We start from the raw sequence: 27,109 nt of genomic DNA, 5'->3' as shown, positions 1-27,109 counted from the left end.
TTTAAACCAAACATGTTTTTAAGTATTATTGTAAGCCAGCTTGACCTACAAGAAATGGTTAAGATATCTGCATACTCTCAATGTCTCAATAAACTTTAATTATTTGAATGAAAGCTGTTGGGAACTGATTACTGCAGGAGTCTGACAGGTGGAATATAAACATTTTCATAGATAAGGAAAAGGAATGTTGGAGCAAGTGAGGAAATATTTCAACCTTCCAGCCTGCATAACTGACATAGTAGATTGAGAACAGGTCTATTCCCAAATGCTGAAGACCACCAGCTGTTCTTGAAGTACACCGCTGTGACTCAGCTTCACTTTTAAAACTAAGTCACAAGTGTGCTTGTTCAAGATTTCAGAGCTGGAATTTTAATCACAGAATTCTAACTTTCAAACTTTAAAAAAAGGCTTCTGTAAAAACCACAGCTCAGTTTTGATGCCATCAGAAGTACCAGGCTGTACAGCACAAAACAAATCATGAAAAAGCTTCTCAATTTCAGATGGGGATTTCATCAGATGGTTTTATGGGGCCAAAAGGACAGATGCAGGGATTTGTTCAAGAATCTGGGTTATTCTTTGAACATTAATTGAGAGGAAAGTCTCTACTTTCCAGTAAGCTCTCTTCTTTTAGTTGCCCACTTGAAAGTAATATCTTATTCTTTGTAGAAATCCACTTTGTGCAATTTGATATGCCTAGCAGATGTTTACTTGGTACTCACTTGTTGCATCCTGCTCGAGTTGTGCTCTGCGTAGGTCTTCCCTTAGTTTTCTTAGCTGTTCCTCTTTGTGTTCTGCAAGAGCTTTTGCGTTTGTCATTCTAGGGAGAAATACCAGTCTTAGTGTGACTTACCGTCCTCGTTCAATACTTTTAAAAAGTTTCAAAGGAATATAAGAGCAGCCCGGCTGGATCATACCAGTGGTGTATCCAGTACAACTACTTGTTTCACACAGGGGCCAACACGTTTCTTTTTTAAAAAAATATTAAAAATATTTATTAGCCGCCTTTCTTATAATATTAATAAAATACATGAAAATCCTTTGATGTTGCCTCCTTGTATAAAAAGGCTTTCTGCCTCTGAATATGGAGGTCCCCCCCCCCCCTTCAGTCACCATTGATGGACCTGTCCTCCAGGAATCTGTGTGACCTCCTTGAAAAAGCTATCCATGCTCAGGGCCATCACCACATCCACTAGCAGTGAATTCCACAACTACTTGTTGAGTGAAGTAGTCTTTCCTTTTGCTCACCCTGAATCTATTATCCATCCACTTCACTGGCTGCCCCTGAGTGCTAGCATAATGGGAGAGGGAGAAAAGTTCTCTCTATCCACTTTCTCTACCCCACGTATAATTTTATAAAGCTCTATTTATGTTCCCCCTCGTTATCTTTCCTAAACTGAAAAGCCCCAGACTCTTCAGTTTTTACTCATAGGAAAGGTGTTCCAGCCCCATAATCATCTTGGCTACCCTCGTCTGTATTTTTTTCCCCAGCTCTGCAGTGTTGTTGTTTTTAGACACAGTGGCCAGAACTGCACAGAGTACTCCAAATAGTTGCTTTTTTCTAAGTACTCAAGAGTTATTTCCACCTGAGTCTAAAAAGGCATATCATACCCAATTTAAAAAGCTTAACAGTAGCAGCATTAATCATTAAACCCAGAATCTACCTGATTATTATTAAACCCAGAATCTAAGCAGAGATGCATTCTCCTAAGCCTTCTGGTTTCAAAGGACTTAGAATTGTACTGCAAAGGTCATAGAAATAAGGCCTTTATTTTTCAGCTGCAGCTAGAGGAGGCAGCTGCTTGACACATCCCTCCAAGCATCTATGACACAGGAAGGCCCTGCCCTACCCTGGTCCCCTGTTTACTTAGTCCCGGTTAAGCTGGATTCAGTTTAAACATTTAAGCTGTATATAAATATGTACACTGTGCCTCTTCTGGTTGCTAAGTCAACTAAACCAACAGGACGACTCTAGTGTTAACACAAGTCTCTCAAAATTGAGGTACTTGGTTCTTCTCTGAGAGGGATGCAAAGACTCAAAGGTACCGAAGCATGGTTAAGCTTTCTCCATCCATGGTTTGAGATACAAGGGAAGAAAAAGCAAGTAATTGGTCAAATGCAAAAGGGGACAGGTGAAAGCTTCCACCATGTGCTATACAAGACACTCACTGCAGGACGGGAGCTGGCAAAACCACCTGGGAACCATCCTATTCCAGATGTTCCAAAGTTATATTTTACCAAACCTACTGTTGGAATCTCAGCTAGCAAAGTTTTGAAAAAGCTATCAGCAAGGAAAGTTGAACTTACTCCCGGTCAAACCATTTGGACTGTTTCATTAGTGCCATATCAGCTTTAGCAAGCTGCATTTTGAGGTCCTCAATTTCTTCCTTATACAGCTCAGCACCTTTGCTGAGCTGGGCCTAAACAGGGGCAAAGAGGAGAAAAGAAGACACATGGGAGGAAAATCCTGCTGTTTATTCCTCTGTGTAGATTCCTCCCCAAGGTAACAGTTAGGCAGTTTTAAAAGGCTTGGATTTTTAAAGTACCAGGCAGGAAAACATTACCAGGCCTGTGGCGTAAGGCTCTTCTTGTTTCAGTAAATAAACACTAAAAAGCCTCTACATCCAAAACATTTTTTATCTGCCTTTCACAGAGCGTAGGTTACCCAAAGCAGCAAACAGTCCATTGAAACAAGCCTTTAAAAACATATAGTATAAAAACAATTAACAACATTAAAATACATACACACAAAATTAAACCACAGTCACAGGAATGAGGGTCACTGAGGGAATGTCAAATGAAACAGTTACATTTTCACCTGCTGAAGACAATGATAGAGGGGGATCCCCCTGGGGGAGGGAATTTCAGTTTGGGTGCCATGACCAAGAAGGCCAACACAGTTTGCCATCAGTCTTGCCTTTGATGACAAAGATGACTAATGTTCAGGTGGATTCATAGGGGCATAGGTGGTCCTTATGTTGGTCCCACCCAAGCCATACAGGGCTTTGAAGGGCCATACCAGCCCTTGAATTGGGCCTGAAAGGGTAAGAGTAACACATCACTCCGCAAGCTCATGTACTGTTCCTCCTCCTGTACCATGCAGCTTTGCAAATATTAGGCCATTTGAGAATCTCTGTCACCTGTCCATAATGGGAAGTAGGAAGGCAGATTTATTAACAAGGCTGCACATACCTTGAGAGTCTGGTTCTCCGTTAGTGTATTAGTTAGGCAGTTCTCTTTCTCCTCTAATGCAGTCCGAAGTCGTAAAACTTCACTCTTGGATGCTCTCACTTTAAGCTCCATTTCTAGCACCGCTATTCTTTGCTCCTTTTCCAGAAGTTTTTTCCTTGCTCCATTTGCTGCATTTTCCAGTTCTTGGATTTTCACCTTCAGATCCTTTGAACGAGTATATGCTGTTATTTTAATGGCTGTTGTCCAACCACCTGAAGTTTACATCATCAGTAACAACTGGAGACACCAATGGAATCTGTGTGTTTTTGCTGTTGGAGACAGCTCGTCCTATGTCACTGTGGCTCAGAACAGTTTTAGCAATCCTATTTTTCAGGCTGAGGCACTTTAAGAGCAAGTGCATCTTGACAACTTAATACATGTACTTAAAAGTCACACAACTAAGAGCAAACCCTGCTACAGAAAGCAACTTGCAGACACTGCAGATTCTCTTGGGCATGCTTTCCCATGTGGGTAGGGCAGTGTTTCCCAACCTGTGGGTTAGGACCCAAAAGTGGGTCACAAAGCCTCTGAGAGTGGGTCACAGGCCAGACCTCCCTAATGCCCACCCCTGCCCTTTCCATCACTCCCTTTTGTATTCTGGAAACTAGAATCACAGAGTTGGAAGGGACCTCTAGGGTCATCTAGTCGAACCCCCTGCACAATGCAGGAAGTTCACAAATACCCCCCCCCATCTCCAGTGACCCCTGCTCCATACCCAGAAGATGGCAAGAAACTTCCAGGATCATTGGCTAAACTGGCCTGGAGAAAAATTGTTGCCTGGCCCTCAAGTGATGATCAGCAGTTCCCTGGGCATGTAAGAAAGGGACACGAGACCTAAGCACTGATGCAACCCTTCCTGCCCTCCCTCTCATGATCTGCCCAAGTTCACAGAATCAGATGGACATCTAGCCTCTGTTTGAAAAACTCCAAAGGAGAGCCCACCCCCTCCCAAGGCAGCCTGTTCCACTGAGGCACTGCTCTGTCAGGAAGTTCTTCCTAATGTTTAGCCGAAAACTCTTTTGATTTAATTTCAACCCATTGGTTCTGGTCCGACAGAAAACAACCACGCACCATCCTCAAAATGACAGCCCTTCAAGTACTTGAAGATTATGATCATATCACCTCTCAGTCATCTCCTCTCCAGGCTAAACATACCCAGCTCCTTCAGCCTTTCCTCATAGGACTTAGTCTCCCCCCCCCCCCCCGCAAGTCTTCATTGCCCTCCTTTAACACGCTCCAGCTTGTCTATAGCCTGCTTGAATTGTGATGCCCAAAACTGAACACAATACTCTAGGTGAGGTCTAACCAGAGCAGAGTAAAGCGATACTATCTCTTCATGTGCTCTGGATACTATACTCCTATTGATACAGCCCAAAATCGCATTTGCCCTTTTAGCTACCGCATCACACTGCTGACTCACGTTCAATGTAGGGTCCACTAAGACCCCTAGATCCTTTTTGCACATACTACTGCTAAGACAAGTCTCCCCCATCCTATAATTATGCATTTGATTTTTCCTATCTAAATGCAGAACTTTACATTTATCCTGGTTGAAATTCATTTTATTTGTTTTAGCCCAGTTTTCCAGCCTGTCAAGATCATCCTGTATCCTGACTCTGTCTTCTACTGTATTTGTTACCCCTCCCAATTTAGTATCATCTGCAAATTTAATAAACATTCCCTTTATATTCCTTCATCCAAATCATTTATAGATGTTGAACAAAACAGGTTCTAGGACAGATCCTTGAGACACTCCAATTGTCACTCTTCTCCAAGAGGATGAGGAACCATTAACAAGCACTCTTTGGGTGTGATCTGTCAAGCAGTTACAGATCCAACTAGCAGTAATAGGATCCAAACCACATTTTACCAACTTGTCAACAAGAATATTATGTGGAACCTTATCAAAAGCCTTACTGAAATCAAGACAAACTATGTCTACAGCATTCCCCTGACCCAGAAAGGTAGTAACTTTTTTGAAAAAAGAGATAAGGGCTATAATCACACACACTAAATAATCCACTTTCAATGCACTTTCAAGCTGGATTTTGCCAGTTCACACATTAAAATGCAGCTGGAACGTGCATTGAAAGTGGATTATTTAGTGTGTATGATCACAGCCAAGGTTAGTCTGACGTGACTTGTTCTTGAGAAACTCATGCTGGCTTTTAGTAATCACAGCCGTCCTTTCTACATGCTCAAGGACTGACTGTTTGACAGTGTGACTCTGGACACAGTATCTTCCATGTCATACATTAGTTGGTATTTTTTCTTCACTGCATATACATGTTGATCAAATGAGATTTCTGTGGTGAGTTTCTTAGAATCTTAGGGGGGGGATTAGAGAGAGAGAGAGAGAGAGAGAGAGAGTGTGTGTGAGTGAGTGAGTGAGTAATGGAGAAGGAGAGGACGGTCAAAGGCTGGAATGTATCCTCCATATGCAAAGGATCCATATGTCAGAATGCCACTTGCTTGGGGTTCATAGTGGGGGCAGCTGTGTCCTTTGTTACAGTGGTTTCACCGCTGCAGAAAACAGAACGTTGAATTAGATGGATGCCAAGGTCATAGTTTGCCTAGAGCACCAAAAAAGCTTGGGCAAGCACTGGATGGGTCACTATACCAAGTAAATTTGCACTTGTGGCTCACCAAAAGATTGGGAACTGCTGCTGCAGGGAGATGCAGCCTTTCCCCATTACAGTATGTGTCAGATACTTGTTCCATTTTAAAGCATGCAGCCATGCTGAAAGTGCGTCAAATCAACCTCAAATCAGTCCTGTCTTCTCCAAATGAAAGCACAGAACTCAGCAACGTGGATTGAACAATACAAGATATAGCATGCACTTGCTGTAGATATATGAGGAAGTATGGCTGCTGCTGAAAACAAGCAGCTCTATGTCTCCTTCACCCAATCTATGGTGTCTTCAAAGTTGCCTAACAGTAAGCTAATGAGGCAGTGTGGAACTTGGCTTCCCAGCCTCATAAGCAACAATAAAATGGGCGAGAGCAGGGAAACCAAGCATGCCAGGCCATGTATTTTTCATCAATAGGTTTCAATGGGAAAAAGGGAGGAGACTCAGGGCTGCTGTTTTCAGCAGGAGCTATGCGGCCTCCATAATATCTGATTCCAGTACCACCATCTTTAAGGACTGCTTAGTGCTTCAGTTCAATGGTAAACTTGAAAGCCTCATTAGGCTTACGACTAAATAAAACCCTCTCTCACCAACGCATCTAAACAGTCAACACAAGACAATATATGTGGATCTCTGTGCCTTATTCTGATGCCCCATCTGTATGAACAAATCGCACCTGCATGTCTTGATCTTGGGCTTTTAATTTACTCTCAAGTCTGTAATTTTCTTCTTCTAGGATAAGGTCAGCATGACCGCTAGGCACCTGGTGTTCCTTAAGGGTATTAAGTGCCTGCAGCAATTCCCTTGTCCTCTCTCTGCAGGTTTTCAGAGTGGCTTCAGTCTCTTTGCAGTAATTAGCGTTTCTGGATTCTAGCTCCTCTCGCATTTCCATGAGAACTTGAGCTTTAGGTTTCAAGAGCCGACCCTTAGGCAACAGCATCTCGCTGTCTTGCTTTATTCTCGTCTCAAAGTCTTGTACATCAAAAGGAACCGAATACTCTTTAACTGTTCTGTCATTGCTTTCCAGTTGCTGCAGCATCACCTCTATACTGTGAACTTCTTCCTCCATTTGTGACACATCTTTCCATATTTGCTGCATCAGAAGGGGGAAAAAAGACATTAAGATAATGGCCGCACTAATCAAGCTTCCGAACAACCCTCATGGTAGGTCTTGGCATTTTTCACATACCACGCAACACAGAATTGAGTAAGGAATTTTATTTCTAGTCCTCCATGTACTTACTTGGCCCTTCAAGCTTCTCGTCCTCGTGGCTAGGTAAAAAGTCTTTAAAGCAACACTCGTTACAACACTGATAATGGTTCCAATGGCTGCATATTTAGTATACCTTTACCCGCATTCTCAGCATTTAGACAGCCGCTCAAATATACATTTCACGTTTCCCTTGCACTTCACCATCATAGTTCACAATTACATTGGCAATGAGTTCAAATAATTTATTTTGTGGCGCTATTCCTCTTTCTTCCAAGAGTCAGCCCCTGCTTGTCTGTGATAAATAGACTAAATTATACCAGAAATAGGAACACTCAGAAGGGGTGACACTAGATATATTGTAGCTGTTGCATACAAAGGCCAGAATGTTGGGCATACCCAGGAGACTCCTTGAACAGCAGACTGCATTATCAGAGGGCTTTTGAATGTCATCACACCCAGGAGACTCCTTGAACAGCAGACTTCCACCGCATTATCAGAGGGCTTTTGAATGTCATCAGGTTCAAAAGCCGATTGCAAGCTGGTTGGCTGAGAAAGACAAGGTCCAAACTACCTCACACATACGGAATGAGCACCATGATTTCCAGGCTCCTGGCCTATGTACTCAATTTTCATTATATTTGGCAGTCAAAGTAGAATGTTTCATCATGTTAACATAAAGCGTTGTGGCTTTACACATGGGGCTGGATCTGGAAGAAACCTTCTGCTAAGGGAAGGAGAACCAAGTATTTGTTCCTGCTGCTCCTCTGACATCACTCATGTTACTCCTGAATACTGCCAGGGAACAGTTTGAGGCAGAGACCATTACCACTGATGGAACTCCTCTGTCAACAGTGGGATCCAAGCCAAACTCAATAACGGAAAGATGACTGAATTACGTTTCTTAAGGAAGATGCAGAAGCTTAGCACTCCACCAGCGATGGCTATCAACCTACTTAATTTGTTAGGTATTTTTACTGTAGATAAAAATCAAACCATCAGTAGAGCCTCTGGTTTAGGACACTTGCATTAAGGTAGCAATGACCCACTTTAAGCCTTTTCCTTTTAAATTACATTTTCTAGCTTAAAGGGACATCTAAGCACAAGAACCTAAGTCCACCGGATTCCAGACATCAAGATAATACCTCTACATAAGAATCCAAGTTCTGGTTCAGTTCAGGGATACAGAGCTCCTGAGACACAGCTGAATGCGAGTTCCCGCAAGGCTCCTTAAGACTTTGAATCTGAGTTAGCAACTCATGTTGTTTTCTTCTCTCACCAAGCAGCTCCATTGTGTAGTTGCTGATGTTAACATAGTATTCACCCTTCTTCTTGCACAGGCGGGTGAAAAGGAACTGTAAGAAATGGAAAGGTTGTTCAGGAAGACATGCAAAAAGTATTTAGTCAGGTGCTGGTTTTGTAGCACAGCTTGACTCTTGAGGCATCAAGAATGAAAAATGAAAGGAAGGCCATCTGTCTGAACTGGTGCAAAGAATAAGAAAAATCATTGTCCTTCCTCCCTCACCTCCAACCCTACCCCCATACTGGTAATTATAATAAGCTTTTAAGAATTATTTAGAAAGGATATTATGAGGGAGGGAGGGAGGGAGGTTGAGAGAGAGAGAGAGAGAGAGAGAGAGAGAGAGAGAGAGAGAACACACGCGAGCAAGGTTTTTATGTTCCAATTGGCAGTTTCTCCTATCATTGCATCACTACAACCAGAAATCTCTAGCTGTTGGATCATTCCTGGTCCTAAAAGACTTGGTAAACTTAAGACCTACAGAGGAAGGTTTGCTGCACACGGATTCTTCTTTGGAAACATACCAGAGTTTCCTTCTCAGTAAGGAGATCCTCAGAAGTCACTTACACCAAAAGTTGTTTGCTACTGGAAAAGGGTTTTTTTTTGTGCTTCCCCACAGCACTATGGTGTTTCCCCGAACGTCCTGGGTCCCCCCCCCCCAAAAAAAATCTTTCTTGTGATCCTCCCCAAACCTGCTGTTCAGGGATGTTTTGGGAAAGAATGCAGCAAAAACAGGGTGGATGGGAATGTCAGAAACTTGCCAGTCCCGTCCCATTTGCCCTGTCAGGGGAAGGATTTTTATGTGTGTTTTAAATTGGCAATTGAATATTATAACAGTCTTTTTCATGAAACCATATCTGTTCTAAGAATTTTTTTTAACAAAACCTGGGAATTCAGAGAACCTGCTAGTTTGCTACAACTACATAACAACATTCAGCTGCCAATTAAAAAACCCTGCAGGAAAAAAACTCCAAAGGCAGAGCAGGACTGAACATTGAGAGACTGGAGCAGGAAAGCCCACTGTGCGGAAGCCCTGTTGCTGCTGTGCTGTCTGGGCAGCCATAGCAGCCACAGGGAAGCCAGAGAAGCCTCTCCCCACACATGGGAAATGCAAGTGTCAGACAAGCTTTCTAAATAGGCTTCTTGGCTACCCACCAAGTTCTCCTGCAGCATGAAACTGAAGAAACATTCTTGTGCATTCTAGGTTGTCAGCTTAGTTCACACATGGCTCTATAGCAAGGCCAAACAGATCCAGATGGCGCTACATTATATTTTATACATATTGCACATTCAACATGCATAGAGCTCTACGTAACACAAAATGCTGGGTCCCTGCCTTGAGTAGTTTCACCTCAAATTTGACAGCAGGGGAAAAAACAACAACTGGAATAGGCCTTAGAACGCTCCCCCCAAACCTCTGCAACAGAGCAACACTTGCATAAGCTTTCCAGGGCAGGCAGGGCAAATGCACAAAGATATGCCTGAAGGCAGAAAACACCAACCAACACTTTGTGTGCAGCTACAATTTTGTGCATTATGCAGCTAAACAGAAAGATTCTCTAGCCTTCAAGTTTACATTGCACAAAAGCGATCGCTTAGTGATGTTACAGAACATACACGGAGTGTTTTAAAACGGGTACCTGCAGTTTGTTCAGCAATCTGTGGACACTGCTGCCTATAACCTCATGTTCCATTTGGAGCCTTCTGATCTGTTTTGCCTTCTCACAGGAAACATCTTCAAGAACTTTTGTTGCTAGTTCTTTTTGGTTGTTGACTTCAGTCTTTAGCTTAAGAGCAACTCTTCCAAGATACTCATATCTCTTTTCGATCATTGGGAGTTTCTGCAGAGCCTCCTGAAATAAAAGCAACAGCAGAAGGTTCAGTTACAAATAATGGGTTGGAATGAGGGGTCTCCCCCTGACCACGCAGAGAGGCTAGGGCAATTCTGGATCCAGTTTTATTGCTGGAGAAGCAAACTGATACAGCTACAAAAAGGGCTTCCTACCACTTTGGTCAGAAGATGTAACAACTGGGTAAATTGGTGGAAACCATTATTAAGGAAAAAATTAGTAGGCACATAGATGAACAAAACCTATTGAGACAGACTCAGCATGGGTTCTGTAAGGGAAGATCTTGTCTCACTAACCTGTTAGTGTTCTTTGAGGGGGTGAATGAACATGTGGACAAGGGGGACCCAATAGATGTTGTTTACGTTGACTTCCAGAAAGCTTTTGATAAAGTTCCTCATCAAAGGCTCCTAAGCAAGCTCAAAAATCATGGGATAAAAGGACAAGCCCTTTTATGGATCAGAAACTGGCTAATTAATAGGAAACAGAGAGTGAGTATAAATGGGACATTTTCTCAGTGGAGGGTGGTAAGCAGTGGGGTACCACAGGGATCAGTATTCAATCCGATGCTTTTTAACTTGTTCATTAATGATTTGGAGTTGGGAGTAAGCAGTGAAGTAGCTAAATTTGCAGACGATACGAGGTTGTTCAAGGTGGTGAAAACCAGGGAGGATTGAGGCACTCCAAAGGGATCTGTCAAGGATGGGCAAGTGGGCGTCAACATGGCAAATGGGGTTCAATGTGGCCAAGTGCAAGGTGATGCACATTGGAGCCAAAAATCCTAACTATAATTACACATTGATGGGGTCTGAACTGGCAGAGACTGATCAAGAGAGAGATCTTGGAGTTGTAGTAGATAACTCACTGAAAATGTCGAGACGGTGTGTGACTGCAATAAAGAAGGCAAATGCCATGCTGGGGATTATTAGGAAGGGTATTGAAAACAGATCAGCCAATATCACAATGCCCCTATATAAATCAATGGTGCGACCTCATTTGGAATACTGTGTGCAGTTCTGGTCACCACACCTTAAAAAGGATATTATAGCTTTGGAAAAAGTGCAGAAAAGGGCAACTCGAATGATAAAAGGGTTGGAACACTTTCCCTATGAGGAAAGGGTAATGCGCTTAGGGCTCTTTAGCTTGGAGAAACAACGACTGAGGGGTGACATGATTGAGGTTTATAAGATTATGCATGGGATAGAGCAGGTAGAGAAAGAGGTACTTTCCGCCCTTTCTCACAATACAAGAACTCGTGGGCACTCCATGAAATTGCTGAGCGGTTGGGTTAGAATGGATAAAAGGAAGTACTTCTTCACCCAAAGAGTGATTAATACATGGAATTCACTGCCACAGGAAGTGGTGGCGGCTACAAGCATGGACAGCTTCAAAAGGGAATTAGATAAGCATATGGAGCAGAGGTCCATCAGTGGCTATTAGCCACAAGGTATAGATAGGGGCTCTGGGGCAAGTGATGCTCTGTCTTCTTGGTGCTTGGGGAGGGATCAACAGTGGGAGGGCTTCTAATGTCCTGGCCCCACTGGTGGACCTTCTGATGGCACCTGGTACTTCTGGCCACTGTGTGACACAGAGTGTTGGACTGGATGGGCCTTTGGCCTGATCCAACATTGGCATCTCTTATGTTCTTAATGGTTGAAGTAAACAACCCGAACGGCAGATCTAGAAATGGCAGTGAAACAGTAAACCTTCCTCTCAGAATCATACCAGATAGGATTGCAACGGGCATCAATAAGTAAGGCATCTCCTGGTATAAATCTGTAGTGCGAAATAAATGCTCTCTCACATCTTAACACACTTTCAGGTCATAAAAACAGTCTGTGTAATAAATGCAGTTCAATGCATGCATGAAGCCTCTTTATGAACATTAATGCTATTCACCATTATTTTTGAGACTTTTGCTTGAAGCTTTTCAAGGTCATCTTGTTCTTTGCTCTCTGGTGTCTTTTCTTGACGGGTTTCTTCCAATTGCTGCTTCAACTCATGCAAATCCTGCTCCAGTTTTGCATTTGTTTCGGAGAACTAAAAATGCAGAATGTGTATTAAATAGGACAGTGACATAGTTGAAACAGACAGCATGCAACAGGATAGTACTTTTGCAGCTCCATTTTGTTTCAGTCACAGATTTAAAAACACCTCTTTGAGAATGCAGGTGGAATCACAATTTTATTGACTATCACTGTGAGCAACTGTATGCATTTAAGTTTGATTAAGTTTACTAATTTCAATTCGCTGCTTTTCAGACACCACGGTCTTTAATTTGGCAGTAGAACAGCAGCCCAAAGTGATTTGCTTATTAGTGAATTATTTCCCCCCAGAGACAGACTGCACCTCCAAAACTAATTGGAAAAGTTCAAGAAATGGAAAGGTAACTGCAACGTCCTTTGCACAGGGCTGCTCTGGTCTTGTCTTTCCACAAATGACTTTATACTCTGCTTTCCCACACAGTTCAGAAGGTTATAATACACACAGTATTTAAGGCTACAGAGATAGCCAGAATAAGCCAAATATTACACCAACCAGCTCCATTTTTATAAGTTATAGGATGATGCCAACTTTGCATTAGTCTTAGTATAGTTATTACTTCAATAGTCACAGAATGTTCATCTTGCAATTTCTAAAAGTTAGTCACCAACTATGTCTCTAAAACTGACAGATATGCCTCTCTCCACACAACCACTAATAAGAACTGAGCTGGCCTCAGAAAGTTTGAAACTGGAGCCATTTAAAACTGCTTTTAAATAATCTTTTGATTAACACTGTCAAAAGACACCTGAAAACCAGATTGTTACTAGTAGGGATGGGCAAGGAATGAACCACAAGGAAAATTTGTGAGAAATTTTGTCCTGCTCATGGTTCAGGAGCAGAAGTTCATGACCGATTCACTGTCATAAACTTCCATGAACTTTTAGAGTGGTTTGTGGATAAAGCAGAAAGTGGGGGTTTAAAGGGAATCAAAGTTCCTTTAAACCCACTTTGTTCCCTGCGAAAGCCACAAGAACAGCTGAGCAGCTCCCTGAAAAAGCTACACAGTAGGGAGCACCTCCCCGCCATGCACCTGGTTTTTTTGCTGTTATCTGCAGTCCTTTTAAAGTTTAATAGGACTGTACAAGACAGCCCGAAACAGCTGAGCAGAGGGGAGCTTTTAACAGGGTTTGCAGGGCCACAAATCACGTGAACCGGTTCAGTTCATGAATGACCCTCCTGGTTTGTTTCAAGGTTTGGTTCTTCGTTCAGCCATGAACCAGAAATCAAACTGCATATCCCTAGTTTCTGCCCATCCCTAGTTACTGGTCTCAGCTTCTTCTACACTGCATTTTGACAGTGAACAGGCATGAACTTGATTTAACACATATGAAGCCGCCTTATACCAAATTAGACCACTGATCCATCAAAGTCAATATTGTCTTAGGCAGAGGCCTTTCACATCACCTACTGCCTGATCCTTAGTGATGTCAGGGATTTGAACCTGGTATCTTCTGCATGCCAAGTAGCTGCTCTACCACTAAGCCACAGACCCCCCCTAGGGTTATTGCTAGGCTTGTGCATGTGCTTCCCTGGCCCCACTGATGTAGAAATCCTGGTTCAGAACTCACTCTGGTGACATACAGATGCTTGACTCAAGTGGAGCTAGTTTTTCTTCCACAAACTGCAGTTCTAATCCTGGATTAAACCCTGGTTTGGGGGTTGAGGTGAGAACTAACTCAAGACTCGCTTGTACTTATGTGTCATGTGTAACTAGAACAGGAGTCCTACGTCATACTTGGCACAAGAAGGGAGGAAAAAGGAGCTGAACACATGTTCAAGCTTAATGTTGATCTGGCACTACATCTGAATGTGGCCCTAGTCTTAGTCCAACACAGTGAGATCTGGCCACTTATATTGGAAGAGTGCTCTCTAGAAAGCTTTGGCACTTTGGGTAGTTGGCTCTACTCTATAGGCCTGAGATACACATAAGATCCTGGCCCAGCCAAGTAGCAGCTCTTTCAACTGGCTTACTACCATCAAGAAGTCCAGCCCCATCACAAGAATATGGTACTTTGTTTAGACAAACTCTTCCTTGAACACATTAAAATTCTGTCCAGAATTTAGGGTCTCACAATTAAGGTAGTTCAAGCAGCAAGAGGCTTGACTGACTTGTCTAATTTATGTCTGGTACTACAGTTCAAGTGACAAGGATAAATACATTCCTGTTATTAAGCTACATGCCTAAGCACTTCAAATACCTTCTCAGTGTTTTCAAGAAAGCTGTGCCGCAGCTGGTCATTTTCGGCTTTAGCGTTCTCCATTGCTCGCTGGATGCTGTCTCTTTCTGTTTTAAGCATCAGATTCTCCATCCCAAGTTGCTGCATGCTCTCGGCCTGAGCTTTCTGTTCAGCCAGCAAATGGTTGTTTTCAGCCACTTGTAAGCTTAACTTTTCAGTCAGCTGTTCCAACTAGCAAGACAATTTGTTTTTTAAAAAATCAAACTTTCTGCTGATATTTGTTGCAGTCTTATAGGAAAGGAGAATGATGAATAAAGTTCCCTAGCACATAACACTGTCCCCAGAACTCAGCACACAAGAGCAGTGAGGCATACAGAGCAGTCTACATATAAAGCCAAATTTTGCTTAAGACAGATACCAACAGTTTTACAGGGCTGAAAAGGTGAGCTGAGGGCATAGTTACATACATAGATTTTGTCACACAAGTACAAATCTTGCATGCATGTGATCTTTACATTTTACACTTGGTATCTTAATACAGCATTGGGCAGAAACACCCATTTTAAAGTAAAAAAAAAATCATAAAACCTCAAGCCCCCACCAGAGCCTGCCAAAGAATGTGACAAATGCTCCACAGAATGAGAACCACATCAGCTATAAAGGAAAAAATTGTCTGTTTTGTCTACACCTTTTAAAGTCAGGGCTCAGAGAGTTGCTTATTCTGAAGAGCCAGAACTCAGAAGATCCTCACCTAAGTTCTTAACCATTTTGCTCCTTGCCCTGCACCGGAGACTCTGATAACAAATTAGGATGTAAGAGAGAAGGTCCAGGACACCCAGAGATTGGTCACCATACTAGACTCTTTGGACTTTGTGAACTCTGGATTTAAGACTGGCAGTTGTTAGCTGTGGAGAGCTGTGGGAGAAGTAATACTAGTTTCCTCTGCCTACGCAAATGGTGTCCAAAAAGTCTGATTTCTACTCCCTGTAACTCCTTATTGGAGAACAGTGGTTAAAGTTGTAAGGGTTTATGGATAAGTCATTGAAGTAAAATTTGTTGTACCAGAATTGCTGTGAAGGATGTAAATGTATCTAAAGGATGCAACTGTTTTCCAACTGCAATTAAAGGGTTTTCTTGCATACAACAAAGTTTTGCACAGGGTAAAGTTATACAGACGTTGAAAAGTGAAAGGAATGGAATGGAATAAAGAACACACCACGAACATTTTGCAAGACCACAATGACCAGCACTCACATATTTCAATTTTTAAAATGTTTGGAATATGAAGTGAACGTATTGTTGTGAGGCGATTTTACTTACTAAGGTAGTGTTTTGTGGATCACATGCAGTCCAAAGCCACTTGCATGCAACCTTTAACATATCGGTCACCGTAAGTCATTTCCTTACCTTCTCTTTCAGCTGCGCCATTTCTTCCGTAAGTTCTGCTTCTCGTTTCCGAAGCTGCTCTTCTTGCTCAGCAATCAAGCCCTCCTGCCTAGTAACCTGCTGCTCTTGAGATTTTGTTTTCTCCAGCAGCTTCTCCACCTCTGCTTGAGTGTCCACGACCTTGAAGTAAAAGAAAGAACATGAAATGAAAGTTCAGGCTCCTCAAGAACCGGCATTTCTATCCTGAAATGGTAGCCAGAGCATCAGCTGCCTTTTCTGCACCCAGCATGAAAATAAGCAGCGATCAGTCTAAAATGCTTGTCTGGGAAAACAGAGTTCTCCTGCAACTGGAGCTTCAGTTCAAATAAGAATGACTGAGAACGTTTATAAATGCTGTTATGTAAATGGGAAACAGGCTCATACCTTCTGCTTCAACCACTCAGTGGTTTGGCGGAGATCCTCCTGCACTTTCAAAGCCTGACAATTCTCGCCTCTCAGTTCTTCTACAGTACTGTGGTATTCTCTGAGGGAGCCTTTAGCATTTTCAAGCTGCTCTTGCAGTTCCAAACCCTTTCAGTGTAAGAAACAGCAACACGGTTATTTAACTATTGCTGGCTTTGCGATTAACTCAAGTAAAGCATTTTTTCTTTGAATCTGAAAAATCGGACCCTTAGTCCTAAAGCTATTTTTACGTGTATCCTGCCTTTTAATGTCAGTTTCCAAGGCAGCTTATGACATAATAACACCCAGCAAAACAAAACGGACACCATTTCAGATGGTTTAACACACGTAATAGAATCCAGTAGCACCACCATCAGAATGGTAACAAAGCCCCTCATCGACTAACAAAGCCTGAACGAACATGAAAGTTCTTTAGCCCAGTGCCTGGATAGACACGTACCACACTCCTAGTGGAGAGGGCACCCAAACGAGACCTCTGAAGATCTTACCTCTCAGGTAGGATTAACTGGGAGCAGGTGATCCATCAAGCACCCAGGTATCAAACAACTTAGCGCTTGCTTTAAAAGGTTACAACCATCACATTGAATTACAAATGGGAAATCACAGAAATCCCTTTAAAACAAGCAAGATGCAGTTCTGGTAGCTTGTATCCATTGGTAGCCTTGCTGCCGCATCCTTGTATTGACTGAATAAGGATGGCAACTCTGAACAAAGACTGCCCCACATAGGGCGCGTTCAGATGGGCCATTTGAGCCGGTATACATGCCGGTTAGCAATGGACTATTTACGTGTGATCACACAGCCAACATCTGCCTCCTGTCCCTAGCCGTTGCCAACCGGCTCAAACCCTCTTTAAAGCGGAGTATTTTGCTACCAGGTCCCCAAGTGGTGTTTTCCTGGTGCTCCGGTTCTAGCCGCATTTTCCTGATGTGTGATTGTGCCTCTGCCAGTGTAGAGCCACTTCTGCTCGGAAGCCCGAGGCTTCCGCTTTTCATCCGCCATTTTATTTTAGCATCAGCGATATGCGCTTGGGCAAAGCTTCGCCCCAGCGTTAATAAAACGAATTAAAAAATGGTACTTAGTTTTAGGCTTTAGACGAGTCCAGGACTTCATGGAGGCCAGTTTCGTTGTAAAATTTTAAAGAGAAGTGTTTGCTTCAGGGCATGCTTTTGGCGTGAAGATTTCAATTATATGGATGGGTGCCTATATGCATGCGCAAACAGTGGGGGAAAAAACCCCGCTGACATGTGCTGCTGCGCGCCTGTAGTGTGGACGCTCGGGAGCGATGTGCTGCACGAAACCGCTTCGGCACACCATCTGACCGCACCCATCGAGTATATTACAGTAGTCCATAATCAATGTTCTCACAGCAGATGTATGATGAGGTAGCTGGTAAGTATTTTCCATATTAAACAACTGAGTAACAGTGGCCATATCCTATACAGAGGTACTGGCACTTTGGGCACCTCAACAGTTGGGTTGTACTGAAGAGCCTGCACTGTTTATCCTGGGCTATTGATCTGAAGTCTGTCTCACACCAATGAGGAGACCTCAGTTTTGCTGGCATGCCTGATTTTATTTCAGCTCTTCTGCTACCTGTTGATACTGTTGTTCAGTTCAAGAAATTATTAAACCCAACAGGTTTTATTTTAAAAACATGTGGTCAAAGGTGTTCTGTGCTTATTTCCATTATAACTAAGTCTTTCATGGCAATCTTTTAATTATTCTTGTTTTCTTACTCAACTTAGGAAAGTCTCCTAGAGGGAGAGAAGGAAATGAAATCACAGGTGCGTGTGCCAAACTCAAGGGCCCTGATCCCCTTTATAAGACACCCTAAGCCCTTCTTCTTGGCAGCCTGATGGAGATTTGGCTGGAAAATGTAGATCCTTCTGTTTAAGATTCCTTCTGTTTCTGGGCAGAGACCACACACAGGACCTTTAATACCATCAAACCACACCCCCTGCTGTTCTAATCCATATCAGAGATGCTTAAAGGAAGATGCCATATAAAAACAGGAGGCAACATGCATTAACAGATATTTAAAGAAACTGAAAGTTGGCATCACAGCAAAACTTCCTTTACTGGGAAGGCTCACAATAGGTAGCACATCCTTCACTGGAGAAGACTTTTAAATAAACCAGACCAGGAAATAAACAAATCCCCCAGTTAGAAAGGTAGATAGTCTTTGTGAAGGCACAGAAGTACGAGCAGAAGTGAGAAATCCTAGAAGTTTAAGTAGAAGTCATTGTGGGAGAAGACAGCAACACTTATGTCTACTAAACAAGTTGAAGTTAAACTTCTACACAAAATTCTAATCATATTAAAATTCACATACAGTCTTTACCACCCTTCACAAATTTGTAGACAAATGCCTCGGCCAAACAGTTAAAACTGCAAGCCAGATGCTAGACACAAGGTCTGATTTCATTACCTATTTACTTCAGTAACATAACAAGCAAGGACAGTCCTCAATCAGTACAAAATGTCAACACACAGGGGACTTCTGTGCCTGACGTTTGTTATTCTGGTGTAAGAGTTTGCAGAGCTGGAGGATTAAAATGGCGATTCTGAAATTCTATACCTGGCCATTAAAATATACCTGGCCACTTCCCACTATGTTCAGTTCACAAATCTTATGGACTGCACTTGCAGCATTTCATTTTGTTGCATATTCTTGCTTACCTTTGTGGTGGTCTCTTCAAGTAGCTCTTTGAGCTTCTCTTTCTCACTTCGGACAGCATCACATGTCTGCTTCAAGTCATCCCTTTCTAGGACTAAGGATTTTCTTTCCTCTTCACCATCCTGAAGCCTCTCAGCCATTTCCAATTTCTCTCTCTCTTTAGCCTCAAGCTTGGATTCTAGAATCTTCAGTTGCTCTGTCAGTCTTTCCATTTCACTCTGATTTTGTTGGGCTTCACTACAGAGCTGTTCTTTCATATGGAGAAACTCTCTTTCTGCGACTTCTAACTCTTGATTCTTGCTTGACAACTTTAGTAGGTTAAAAACATGAACAACATTCAGTTTTAATGCAAAATTAAGAGTTTGTTCTGTGGCAGTTCAGGGCCAGTCCTATAACTCAGTACCTTTTGGGCTTGTTCAGAGTCAGAATTCTACCTAGAATGACGTCTAGAGAAAAGCTCCAAGCTCTGCTCCCACGATATAGATGGTCATAGACTGTAAAAACAGTTTTCTGAAGCAGAAAATGAGTCTAATCTCTTCACCAAACAATGAAAACCAAGGCAGTGTGCTAGAAAGGCTTCCTATCCTTGTGGTGGTGAAAATGGAATAGAGGGGTGCCCGCCATCAGAGTACGTAATGTGTCGGGCAGGAATCCTATGCATGCACTGGCTCTGAAAGGGGCAGGGTTCCTCCATTTTGGAGTTTGGAAGCTAGAAAGAACATGTCCACAGCAGGCCTGCGCAACAGCAGTTCCAATGTGGGGCTGCACTAGAAGACAGAAGATGAACATTTCAACCTCCCAGGGCGCTCAATGAGGGCATTCAGAGTAGCTGTTTTATTGCAAAGGAATTTCAGAAACAGACTGGAACAGGAGATTGCTGAATTACAAGTTATTAGAATGCTCAGGATAATGGAACCCTCAGGACTTAGCAGAGATATAGGGTTCTTATCTCACTACACATGCTAAGTTCCTCAGTTCTCACTTGTACCCAGAACTGAACTTTGTTGGTCTTAAAGGTGCTGCTGGACTCAAACTTAGTTCTCATATCTGTTGTAGCTCTTGTATTTATATGCTAATTTATATTTATTTTTAAAATATATTTTATTAATTAAATTTATACCCCGCCCTCCCTGTGAGCAGGCTCAGGGCGGCTATTTACTGCTATTCACAAATCTTACCAACTGCCTTAATCAAATCTCAGCTATAATTGCCCAGTTATTTATGCATCTTGACTCTAACTAGCCTTTCCTGGCAACTAACACCCCCAACCCTCTCTCTACCTGTATGTAATGGTTTAAGTTTTGTTTCATTGTATCTGAAGAAGTGTGCATGCACATGAAAGCTTATACCTTGAAAAAAACTTTGTTGATCTTAACTGGGTGAGGGAAGCTTAGCCAATTATTATATGCTGTAGACCCAGTCACATTAGAGCTTGCTATAGGAGCTCCCCAATCACCAGGTTGGTAAATTTTAAAATGTTCTCTTTATTTTGAATTTTTTTGTATGTGTTATCATTGGAGAATTATGAAATACATATTGTGCTTGTCTGCTTTTTTCTAGAATCTAAGCGCGGTAGCGCACATCAAAAAATTGTATAAGAACTAGCATTTTGAAATACGGGTGAGTTTATAAAATGTAAAATGCTCCTCTATATATTAGAGTAATTTTTATGCTTTTGGTTATTAAGTATGTTACACTCCATTGCAGCTTGCAGCAGTTCATTCTAATGAAGAAATAATTACAGAATGACAAACCTGATGAAGGACACACAAACGGATAGTGTACTAGAACTCCGTCGTTTGTCTGTAACTAGTACTGTATTACTTTGTATGTACTGCTAAGCTTTATATTGTATATTGTAGTGTTATTGTTGTAATCTTGTTAATAATTGAATTCTAAACATTGCATATAAAAACCAACAAATATTTTTTAATTGTACACGGTGATTTACTGTTTTACTGGCTATTATAGAATATGCAGTTCTGGCAAAATTAACAACCTATCTGAGAAACGGGTCTATTACAAAATTTGAGGAGAGATGGAGAATGTATTATGCTAGCAGGAAACAAACTTAAAGTGAGAAAATACCATTTACAAATGTCTGGTAATGAAACATAAATAGAATTAAAATCTGTTCCAAATGCAATATCTCGAATACAAATGAGTTCTCGATATGAGATACATAACAGACTTTCTTTTACACTGGTTATACTACTACTTATCTATTAAAGGTTCTAATGAATATGTAGAAGTGGTGAAAATATGTTATATTAAATACATAGTAATGATGAAACCAGTGTTGTAGTCAAAACAGATTAATTATGAAGTTTGAAACTTAAATGAATACAATTGTACCCAAACAGAAATGTGAACTATTGTATTTTATAGATCTTAAAAACTATAATGGAGGGGATAAAAGGGAAAATAATCTCTGTTCTATACGTTTTGTACTACATGATTGTCTTCGACAAACGTAATTATGTTGTATAACCCTTTTCTATTCTGTACCTCCACTGTTTTCCAAATAAATAAAAGACTTAAACACGCTGAGCATTGTTGGGGTTCTGTTGCTGTGAAAGAAGCAGGATTAAAAATGTGCTGTCTTGGTTGAGCAACAATGGGAAAGTTAAAAAAAGAAGAAGGAAGGAAGACAGGTCTCTTTCCACCCTAAGGGGTTATACTAAAAATAATTTGCTTAACCTTACTTATGGAAAAATGCACTCTGGGATCACACTTCTGCCCAAGGGAATCCCCAGGCTCTCAGCTCTGTCTATGCTTCAGTATTCTTCCGAGAAGTCTTGACAGCTCTAGCCATCTTTTCCCTGACTGCTTAGTGCTGCTCTATGAAGCACAGTGACAGAAACCAAATTCTACGTTACCATGGACTGAGTTGCCCTCATTTCTTCTTGGGCTTGATCCCTCTCTTGCTGGAGCGCATCCTGCTGATGTCTCAAGTCGTCTTTTTCCTGCACTAGAGATCTTACTGCTTCTTCGTGCTCATGAAGCTCCTGAGCAGCCGCCGTCTTATCCACTTCCATTCTGCGCTCAATGGCTTTAAGTTGTTCTCTCAGCTCCTCCATTTCACTCAGTTTCTGAAGAGCTTGGCTGAGTTCTTCTTTCACGATGACAAGTTCCTCCTCTTGAGCACTCCTTGCTTGCAATCCTCCTACGCTGGTCAGCTTTTTTATTGAGGGGGAAAAAATACACCAGTTTGCCAGCCAAGCGTTAGATTCTGAACTCAGGCATTCTGCTTTATTCTAACATTACAAGAAGCTTCGTTCTCTGACCCACTTTACTACTTCATGACATCTAGCCGTGTTTTTGGTTTGTTCTGTCATTTTCTAGTACTCAGCAGCTTTCTTAATCCATGTGCAGATATTCATAGAGTTGCCACTGTGTTCCTGTCTGCCAGTTTTAGACTGATGGCTGTTTTATTCTTAAACCGTTCTCTCATTTTCAAATCAATTTGGACTGCCTCTGGCAGCTATCTGGAGAAATGGCTGATATGGGCCCCAAACAGAAAGAAAGAATTTTCTTTCTTCATGCCACCATCTGGATTCACTAGCAAATCAAGTAGCATGGAGAACACAGGATTCAACGTATGATAATCAGGATTTGCATTTTAAATATAAATCTTACCTAGTTAACTCAACGGTTTTGCACAATGAGAGATTTAGAGCATTCCCCATACCCCTAATAAGCTTACCATTATTTCCTTGCTTACCTTTGAAGTGGCACCTTCTAATAGCTCTTTTAACTTCTCTTTCTCAGTTTGGACAGTATCCCATTTTTGCTTCAAGTCATCCAACTCCAGGACTAGGGATCTTCTCTCCTCATCACTATCCTGAAGCCTCTCAGCCATTTCCGATTTCTCTCTCTCTTTATCCTCAAGCTTGGATTCCAGAATCCTCAGTTGTTCTGTCAGTCCTTCCATTTCACTCTGATTCTGTTGGGTTTTACCACAGAACTGTTGTTTTTTTCATTTGGAGCAACTCTCTTTCCATAACTGCTAACACTACAATCTTGCTGGACAACTTTAGTATGTTAAAAAATATTAATGCAATAATAAGTTGTTCTATGGTAATTCAAGGCCAATCAGTGCCTTCTGGGTTTACTCAGACACAGAATTCCCCCTGGGATGCTATCTACAGAAAGGCTTCAAACTCTGCCCTTCCCTCTTCCTCTCACTGGGGCATGAAAGTAACAGACACCCCTGAAGAAGCCTGCACAAGCTAGAGGCCTCTTCATGGTGTAATCTTGGGGATGAAGATACACTGGTGTAATCTTGGGGATGAAGATACACTTGAGGAGCCCCTTGGATCTCCTACCTGCTTACCTTCTTGTACAGCCAGGTTTTTAATTCCACAGAATTGCAACATACAGCCTTCCCCATCCCTCTTATTATTATTTATTAATCTACAGAAGTCTCTGGGACATGGACACCCAACTCACTCAGGGCTTCAGTATACAAACAACTGGCTTTTCCTCAAAAGTCTTCAGCACCGAATGGCACAATCATACCTAGCAGATACATCCCAGTGTTCTTTATCAATGTACCTATATCTCCCGTGTTTCCATATTCTTCTAGCATCTCAAATTAAGGATCATTGTGTGTACTAGGGGTGTGTGTTCGGTATAAACCAGACCAAATAAATAGCCGAAAAATACCTTATCAGTATTTTTCAGGTATTTATTCAGCCGAATGCATATTAGACAATCTGATTCATAAGAACATAAGAGACGCCAATGTTGCATCAGGCCAAAGGCCCATCCAGTCCAACACTCTGTATCACACAGTGGCCAGAAATACCAGTGCCATCAGGAGGTCCACCAGTGGGGCCAGGACATTAGAAGCCCTCCCACTGTTGACCCCTCCAAGCACCAAGAAGACAGAGCATCACTTGCCCCAGAGCCCCTATCTATACCTTGTGGCTAATAGCCACTGATGGACCTCTGCTCCATATGCTTATCCAATTCCCTCTTGAAGCTGTCCATGCTTGTAGCTGCCACCACTTCCTGTGGCAGTGAATTCCATGTGTTAAGCACTCTTTGGGTGAAGAAGTACTTCCTTTTATCAGTTCTAACTGCTTATTCAGCTGGCCTGAATAAAAGCCAATGTTATTCAGCTTTTATTTGGGCCAGCTATATCACTGAACTGCACTGCTGCAGCAGCAGCATGGCTTGGAGAAGGCATTCCCTTCATTTGTGGAGATGTGCTGTGGCGGTGGCATGACTCCACGAGTAAAGGGAAGGCATTTTTAAATGGCTTCCTGAAGGGAGCCGCTTCAGCGGGAGGGCGGGGTAAAAGTCAAATAATAAATAAAAAATAAATAAAATAAATTTAACTTCCCTGTGCTCATGGAGGTGGGCTGCCAGGATGGCACGACTCTGCAAGTGAAGGGAAGGTATTTTTCAATGTCTTCCCCTTCACTCTCCAAGTTGCGCCCGCCACCACGGCAAGCTTCCACGAGTGACGGGAGAAGGCATTTTAAAATGCTGAATAAATTAGGGTTTCCTGATTGACCCAAATCCCAGTATCATACCGATATTGGGATTTGGGGATATACTGATGTTTTTTGGGTCCAATGGACCTGAATCCAAAAAAGCCTAGTGTTTACTCTGAAAATCCATTCCATTCAGTAGATGGAACAAATCCTGATGGCAGTGGCAGTCTAAGTCACTTTGCAGGTAGATGGAACTTTGTTCTGGCTACTTGTTTGGCCAGTTTATGAAACTCTTTCTTGGTCTGGCAATGGTTGAGTGGGTGGGTGGAGCCTCCTCTATGTTTCCCAGAGAAGGGATACTAAACTGAAGTGCTTGAAGCTGTTCTGACGGCTTCACGGGATTTAGAATGCCCAATGTATCACCCCCACCCCCCACAATCTCCTTTAGAGTGCCTTCCCCGGCCCTCAAGGACCATAGCCTTCAAGACCAAGGTGGCAACTGGGGATTCATAAAGGGCCATCAAAATACTGACACTTCCCACTACGTTCAATTCACAAATGTTATGGATTGTGGGCAGTTGTAGCCTTCCACTTGGCAGCACGTTCTTGCTTACCTTTAAGGTGGTGTCTTTTAGTAGCTCTTTCAGACCCTCTTTCTCCATTTGGACAGCATCCCACTTCTGCTTCCAATCATCTCTCTCCAGGGTAAGGGATTTTCTCTCTTCCTCTCCCAGCTGAAGTCTCTCAGCCATTTCCAGTTTCTCCGTCTCTGTAGCCTCCAGCTTGGACTCCAGGGCCTTCAGAGAGCTAATGTCACTCTCACTCTGCTCTGCTCCCCCAGAGTGCTGCTCTTTCATCATTCGAAGAAGCTCTTCTTGTTCCTTCCCCTTGTCTTGCAGCTCTTGGATCTTGCTGGACAGCTTGAATGGGTTAAAGAATCATTTAGAATCAATGCTTACTGGTTCATGACCAAGGCCACTTTGCTATCCAGGTACTGCTTTATATCCCCCATCCCCTAACCAGACCAGGCAAAATTAAATTTTAAAAGCAGCCATATGACTTTAACGTGGGAGATAGCACACTCTCACGCTGTTCTGCTTCCCCAGAGTGCTGCTCTTTCATCATTCGAAGAAGCTCTTCTTGTTCCTTCCCCTTGTCTTGCAACTCTTGGATCTTGCTGGACAGCTTGAATGGGTTAAAGAATCATTTAGAATCAATGCTTACTGGTTCATGACCAAGGCCACTTTGCTATCCAGGTACTGCTTTATATCCCCCATCCCCTAACCAGACCAGGCAAAATTTTAAAAGCAGCCATATGTCTTCAGTGGTCTCTGGGAGATAGCAAGACCAGGAGAGAGAGGCCTTTTCCACTGTTGGGGGAATATACTAAAACAATTTGTATAAATCACACCAATGGAAAAAACACATTCTAGAATCTCCAGGGAAGTGGATTCTAAACTGAAGTGCTTATTTATTTATTTATTTTTCATATTTGTATCCTGCCCTCCCCGATGGGCTCAGGGCGGCTAACAAGGGCAAGGTCAATTGCCATGCCATAGATAAAAACATATAAAACATAGTAAAACATCCAACACTAAAACCACATTACTCAATCCATTACTAATATCCTAAGTCCAAGATGGTAACACCGCAGTTCCAGATGGTACACCCATAATATACGTGTCCAATGGCAACGGCTTGTCAGATCTTCAATAGTTTCCAGGTTCTTCCTCGGGCCTCGTCGATGCATACCTTGACGGTGGTGGTATAATGGGGGGGGGGCGCGGCTCCTACTCAAAGGCCTGGCGGAAGAGCTCCGTCTTACAGGCCTTGCGGAACTGCACAAGGTCCCGGATCTCCCCCGGGAGCTCGTTCCACCAGGCAGGAGTCGCCACCGAAAAAGGCCTGGCCCTGGTCGCAGCTAGTTTCACATCCTTGGGACCCGGGATGACCAACAAATTTTGGGTCCCCGACCATAGTGCTCTTGGGGGAACATGTGGGGCAAGGCGGTCCCTTAGGTAGGCTGGACCCTGGCCATATAGGGCTTTATAGGTAAGAACCAGCACTTTGAAGCGGATCCGGTATGCTAACGGCAGCCAGTGCAGCGCTTTCAGTACAGGCTGAATATGGTCCCTCCGAGACAGACCCATCAGCAGCCTAGCTGCAGCATTCTGCACTAGCTGCAGCTGCCAGATCTGCGACAAAGGCAGCCCCATGTAGAGAGCGTTGCAGTAGTCTAGCCTCGAGGTGACCGTCGCATGGATTACTGTGGCCAGGTCATCGCGGTCAAGGTAGGGGACCAACTGCCGTGCCAATCGAAGATGATAAAAGGCTGACTTGACAGTGGCTGCCACCTGGGCCTCCATTGTTAATGAGGAGTCCAGGAGCACCCCCAAAATTCGAACCCCAGACGCTGGCACCAAAGGTCGGGAGAGGGAGCCTCAACCCCACACCGGTCCAACTCAGGCCCAGGACCTCTGTCTTCACCCGGTTTAGTTTCAATCTGCTCAACCGGAGCCAACCAGCCACGGCCTCCAATCCCCGATGAAGGTCATCGGGACTCGAGTTCGACTGGCCGCCCAGCATCAGATAGAGCTGGGTGTCATCTGCATATTGATGGCACCCAAGCCTATAACTCCGGGAAATCTGGGCAAGGGGGTGCATATAAATGTTAAATAGCATTGGGGACAACACTGCAC

General features: G+C 42.8%; 1 protein-coding gene across 1 annotated transcript in view; it reads right to left on the bottom strand.

The window, feature by feature from the left end:
- Window positions 1–27,109, bottom strand: part of CENPE (centromere protein E) — a 77,599-nt gene that overhangs the window by 8,030 nt on the left and 42,460 nt on the right. Inside the window, exons 29-42 of the mRNA XM_015405765.1 lie at window positions 25,025–25,330; window positions 22,691–22,912; window positions 21,846–22,145; window positions 18,969–19,274; window positions 16,248–16,394; window positions 15,846–16,004; window positions 14,460–14,669; window positions 12,115–12,255; window positions 10,009–10,221; window positions 8,214–8,423; window positions 6,535–6,951; window positions 3,190–3,393; window positions 2,305–2,417; window positions 720–817 (exon numbers count right to left, since the gene is read on the bottom strand). Of these exons, the coding sequence (XP_015261251.1) occupies window positions 720–817; window positions 2,305–2,417; window positions 3,190–3,393; window positions 6,535–6,951; window positions 8,214–8,423; window positions 10,009–10,221; window positions 12,115–12,255; window positions 14,460–14,669; window positions 15,846–16,004; window positions 16,248–16,394; window positions 18,969–19,274; window positions 21,846–22,145; window positions 22,691–22,912; window positions 25,025–25,330 (3,046 nt within the window). The remainder of the gene's footprint in view (window positions 1–719; window positions 818–2,304; window positions 2,418–3,189; window positions 3,394–6,534; window positions 6,952–8,213; window positions 8,424–10,008; window positions 10,222–12,114; window positions 12,256–14,459; window positions 14,670–15,845; window positions 16,005–16,247; window positions 16,395–18,968; window positions 19,275–21,845; window positions 22,146–22,690; window positions 22,913–25,024; window positions 25,331–27,109) is intronic.

Source organism: Gekko japonicus, unplaced genomic scaffold (assembly GCF_001447785.1).
Source record: "Gekko japonicus isolate JY-2015 unplaced genomic scaffold, Gekko_japonicus_V1.1 scaffold81, whole genome shotgun sequence".
NCBI lineage: Eukaryota > Metazoa > Chordata > Lepidosauria > Squamata > Gekkonidae > Gekko > Gekko japonicus.
The sequence above is the reverse complement of the archived record's forward strand: the minus strand, read 5'-3'. Positions and strand labels throughout refer to the sequence as shown.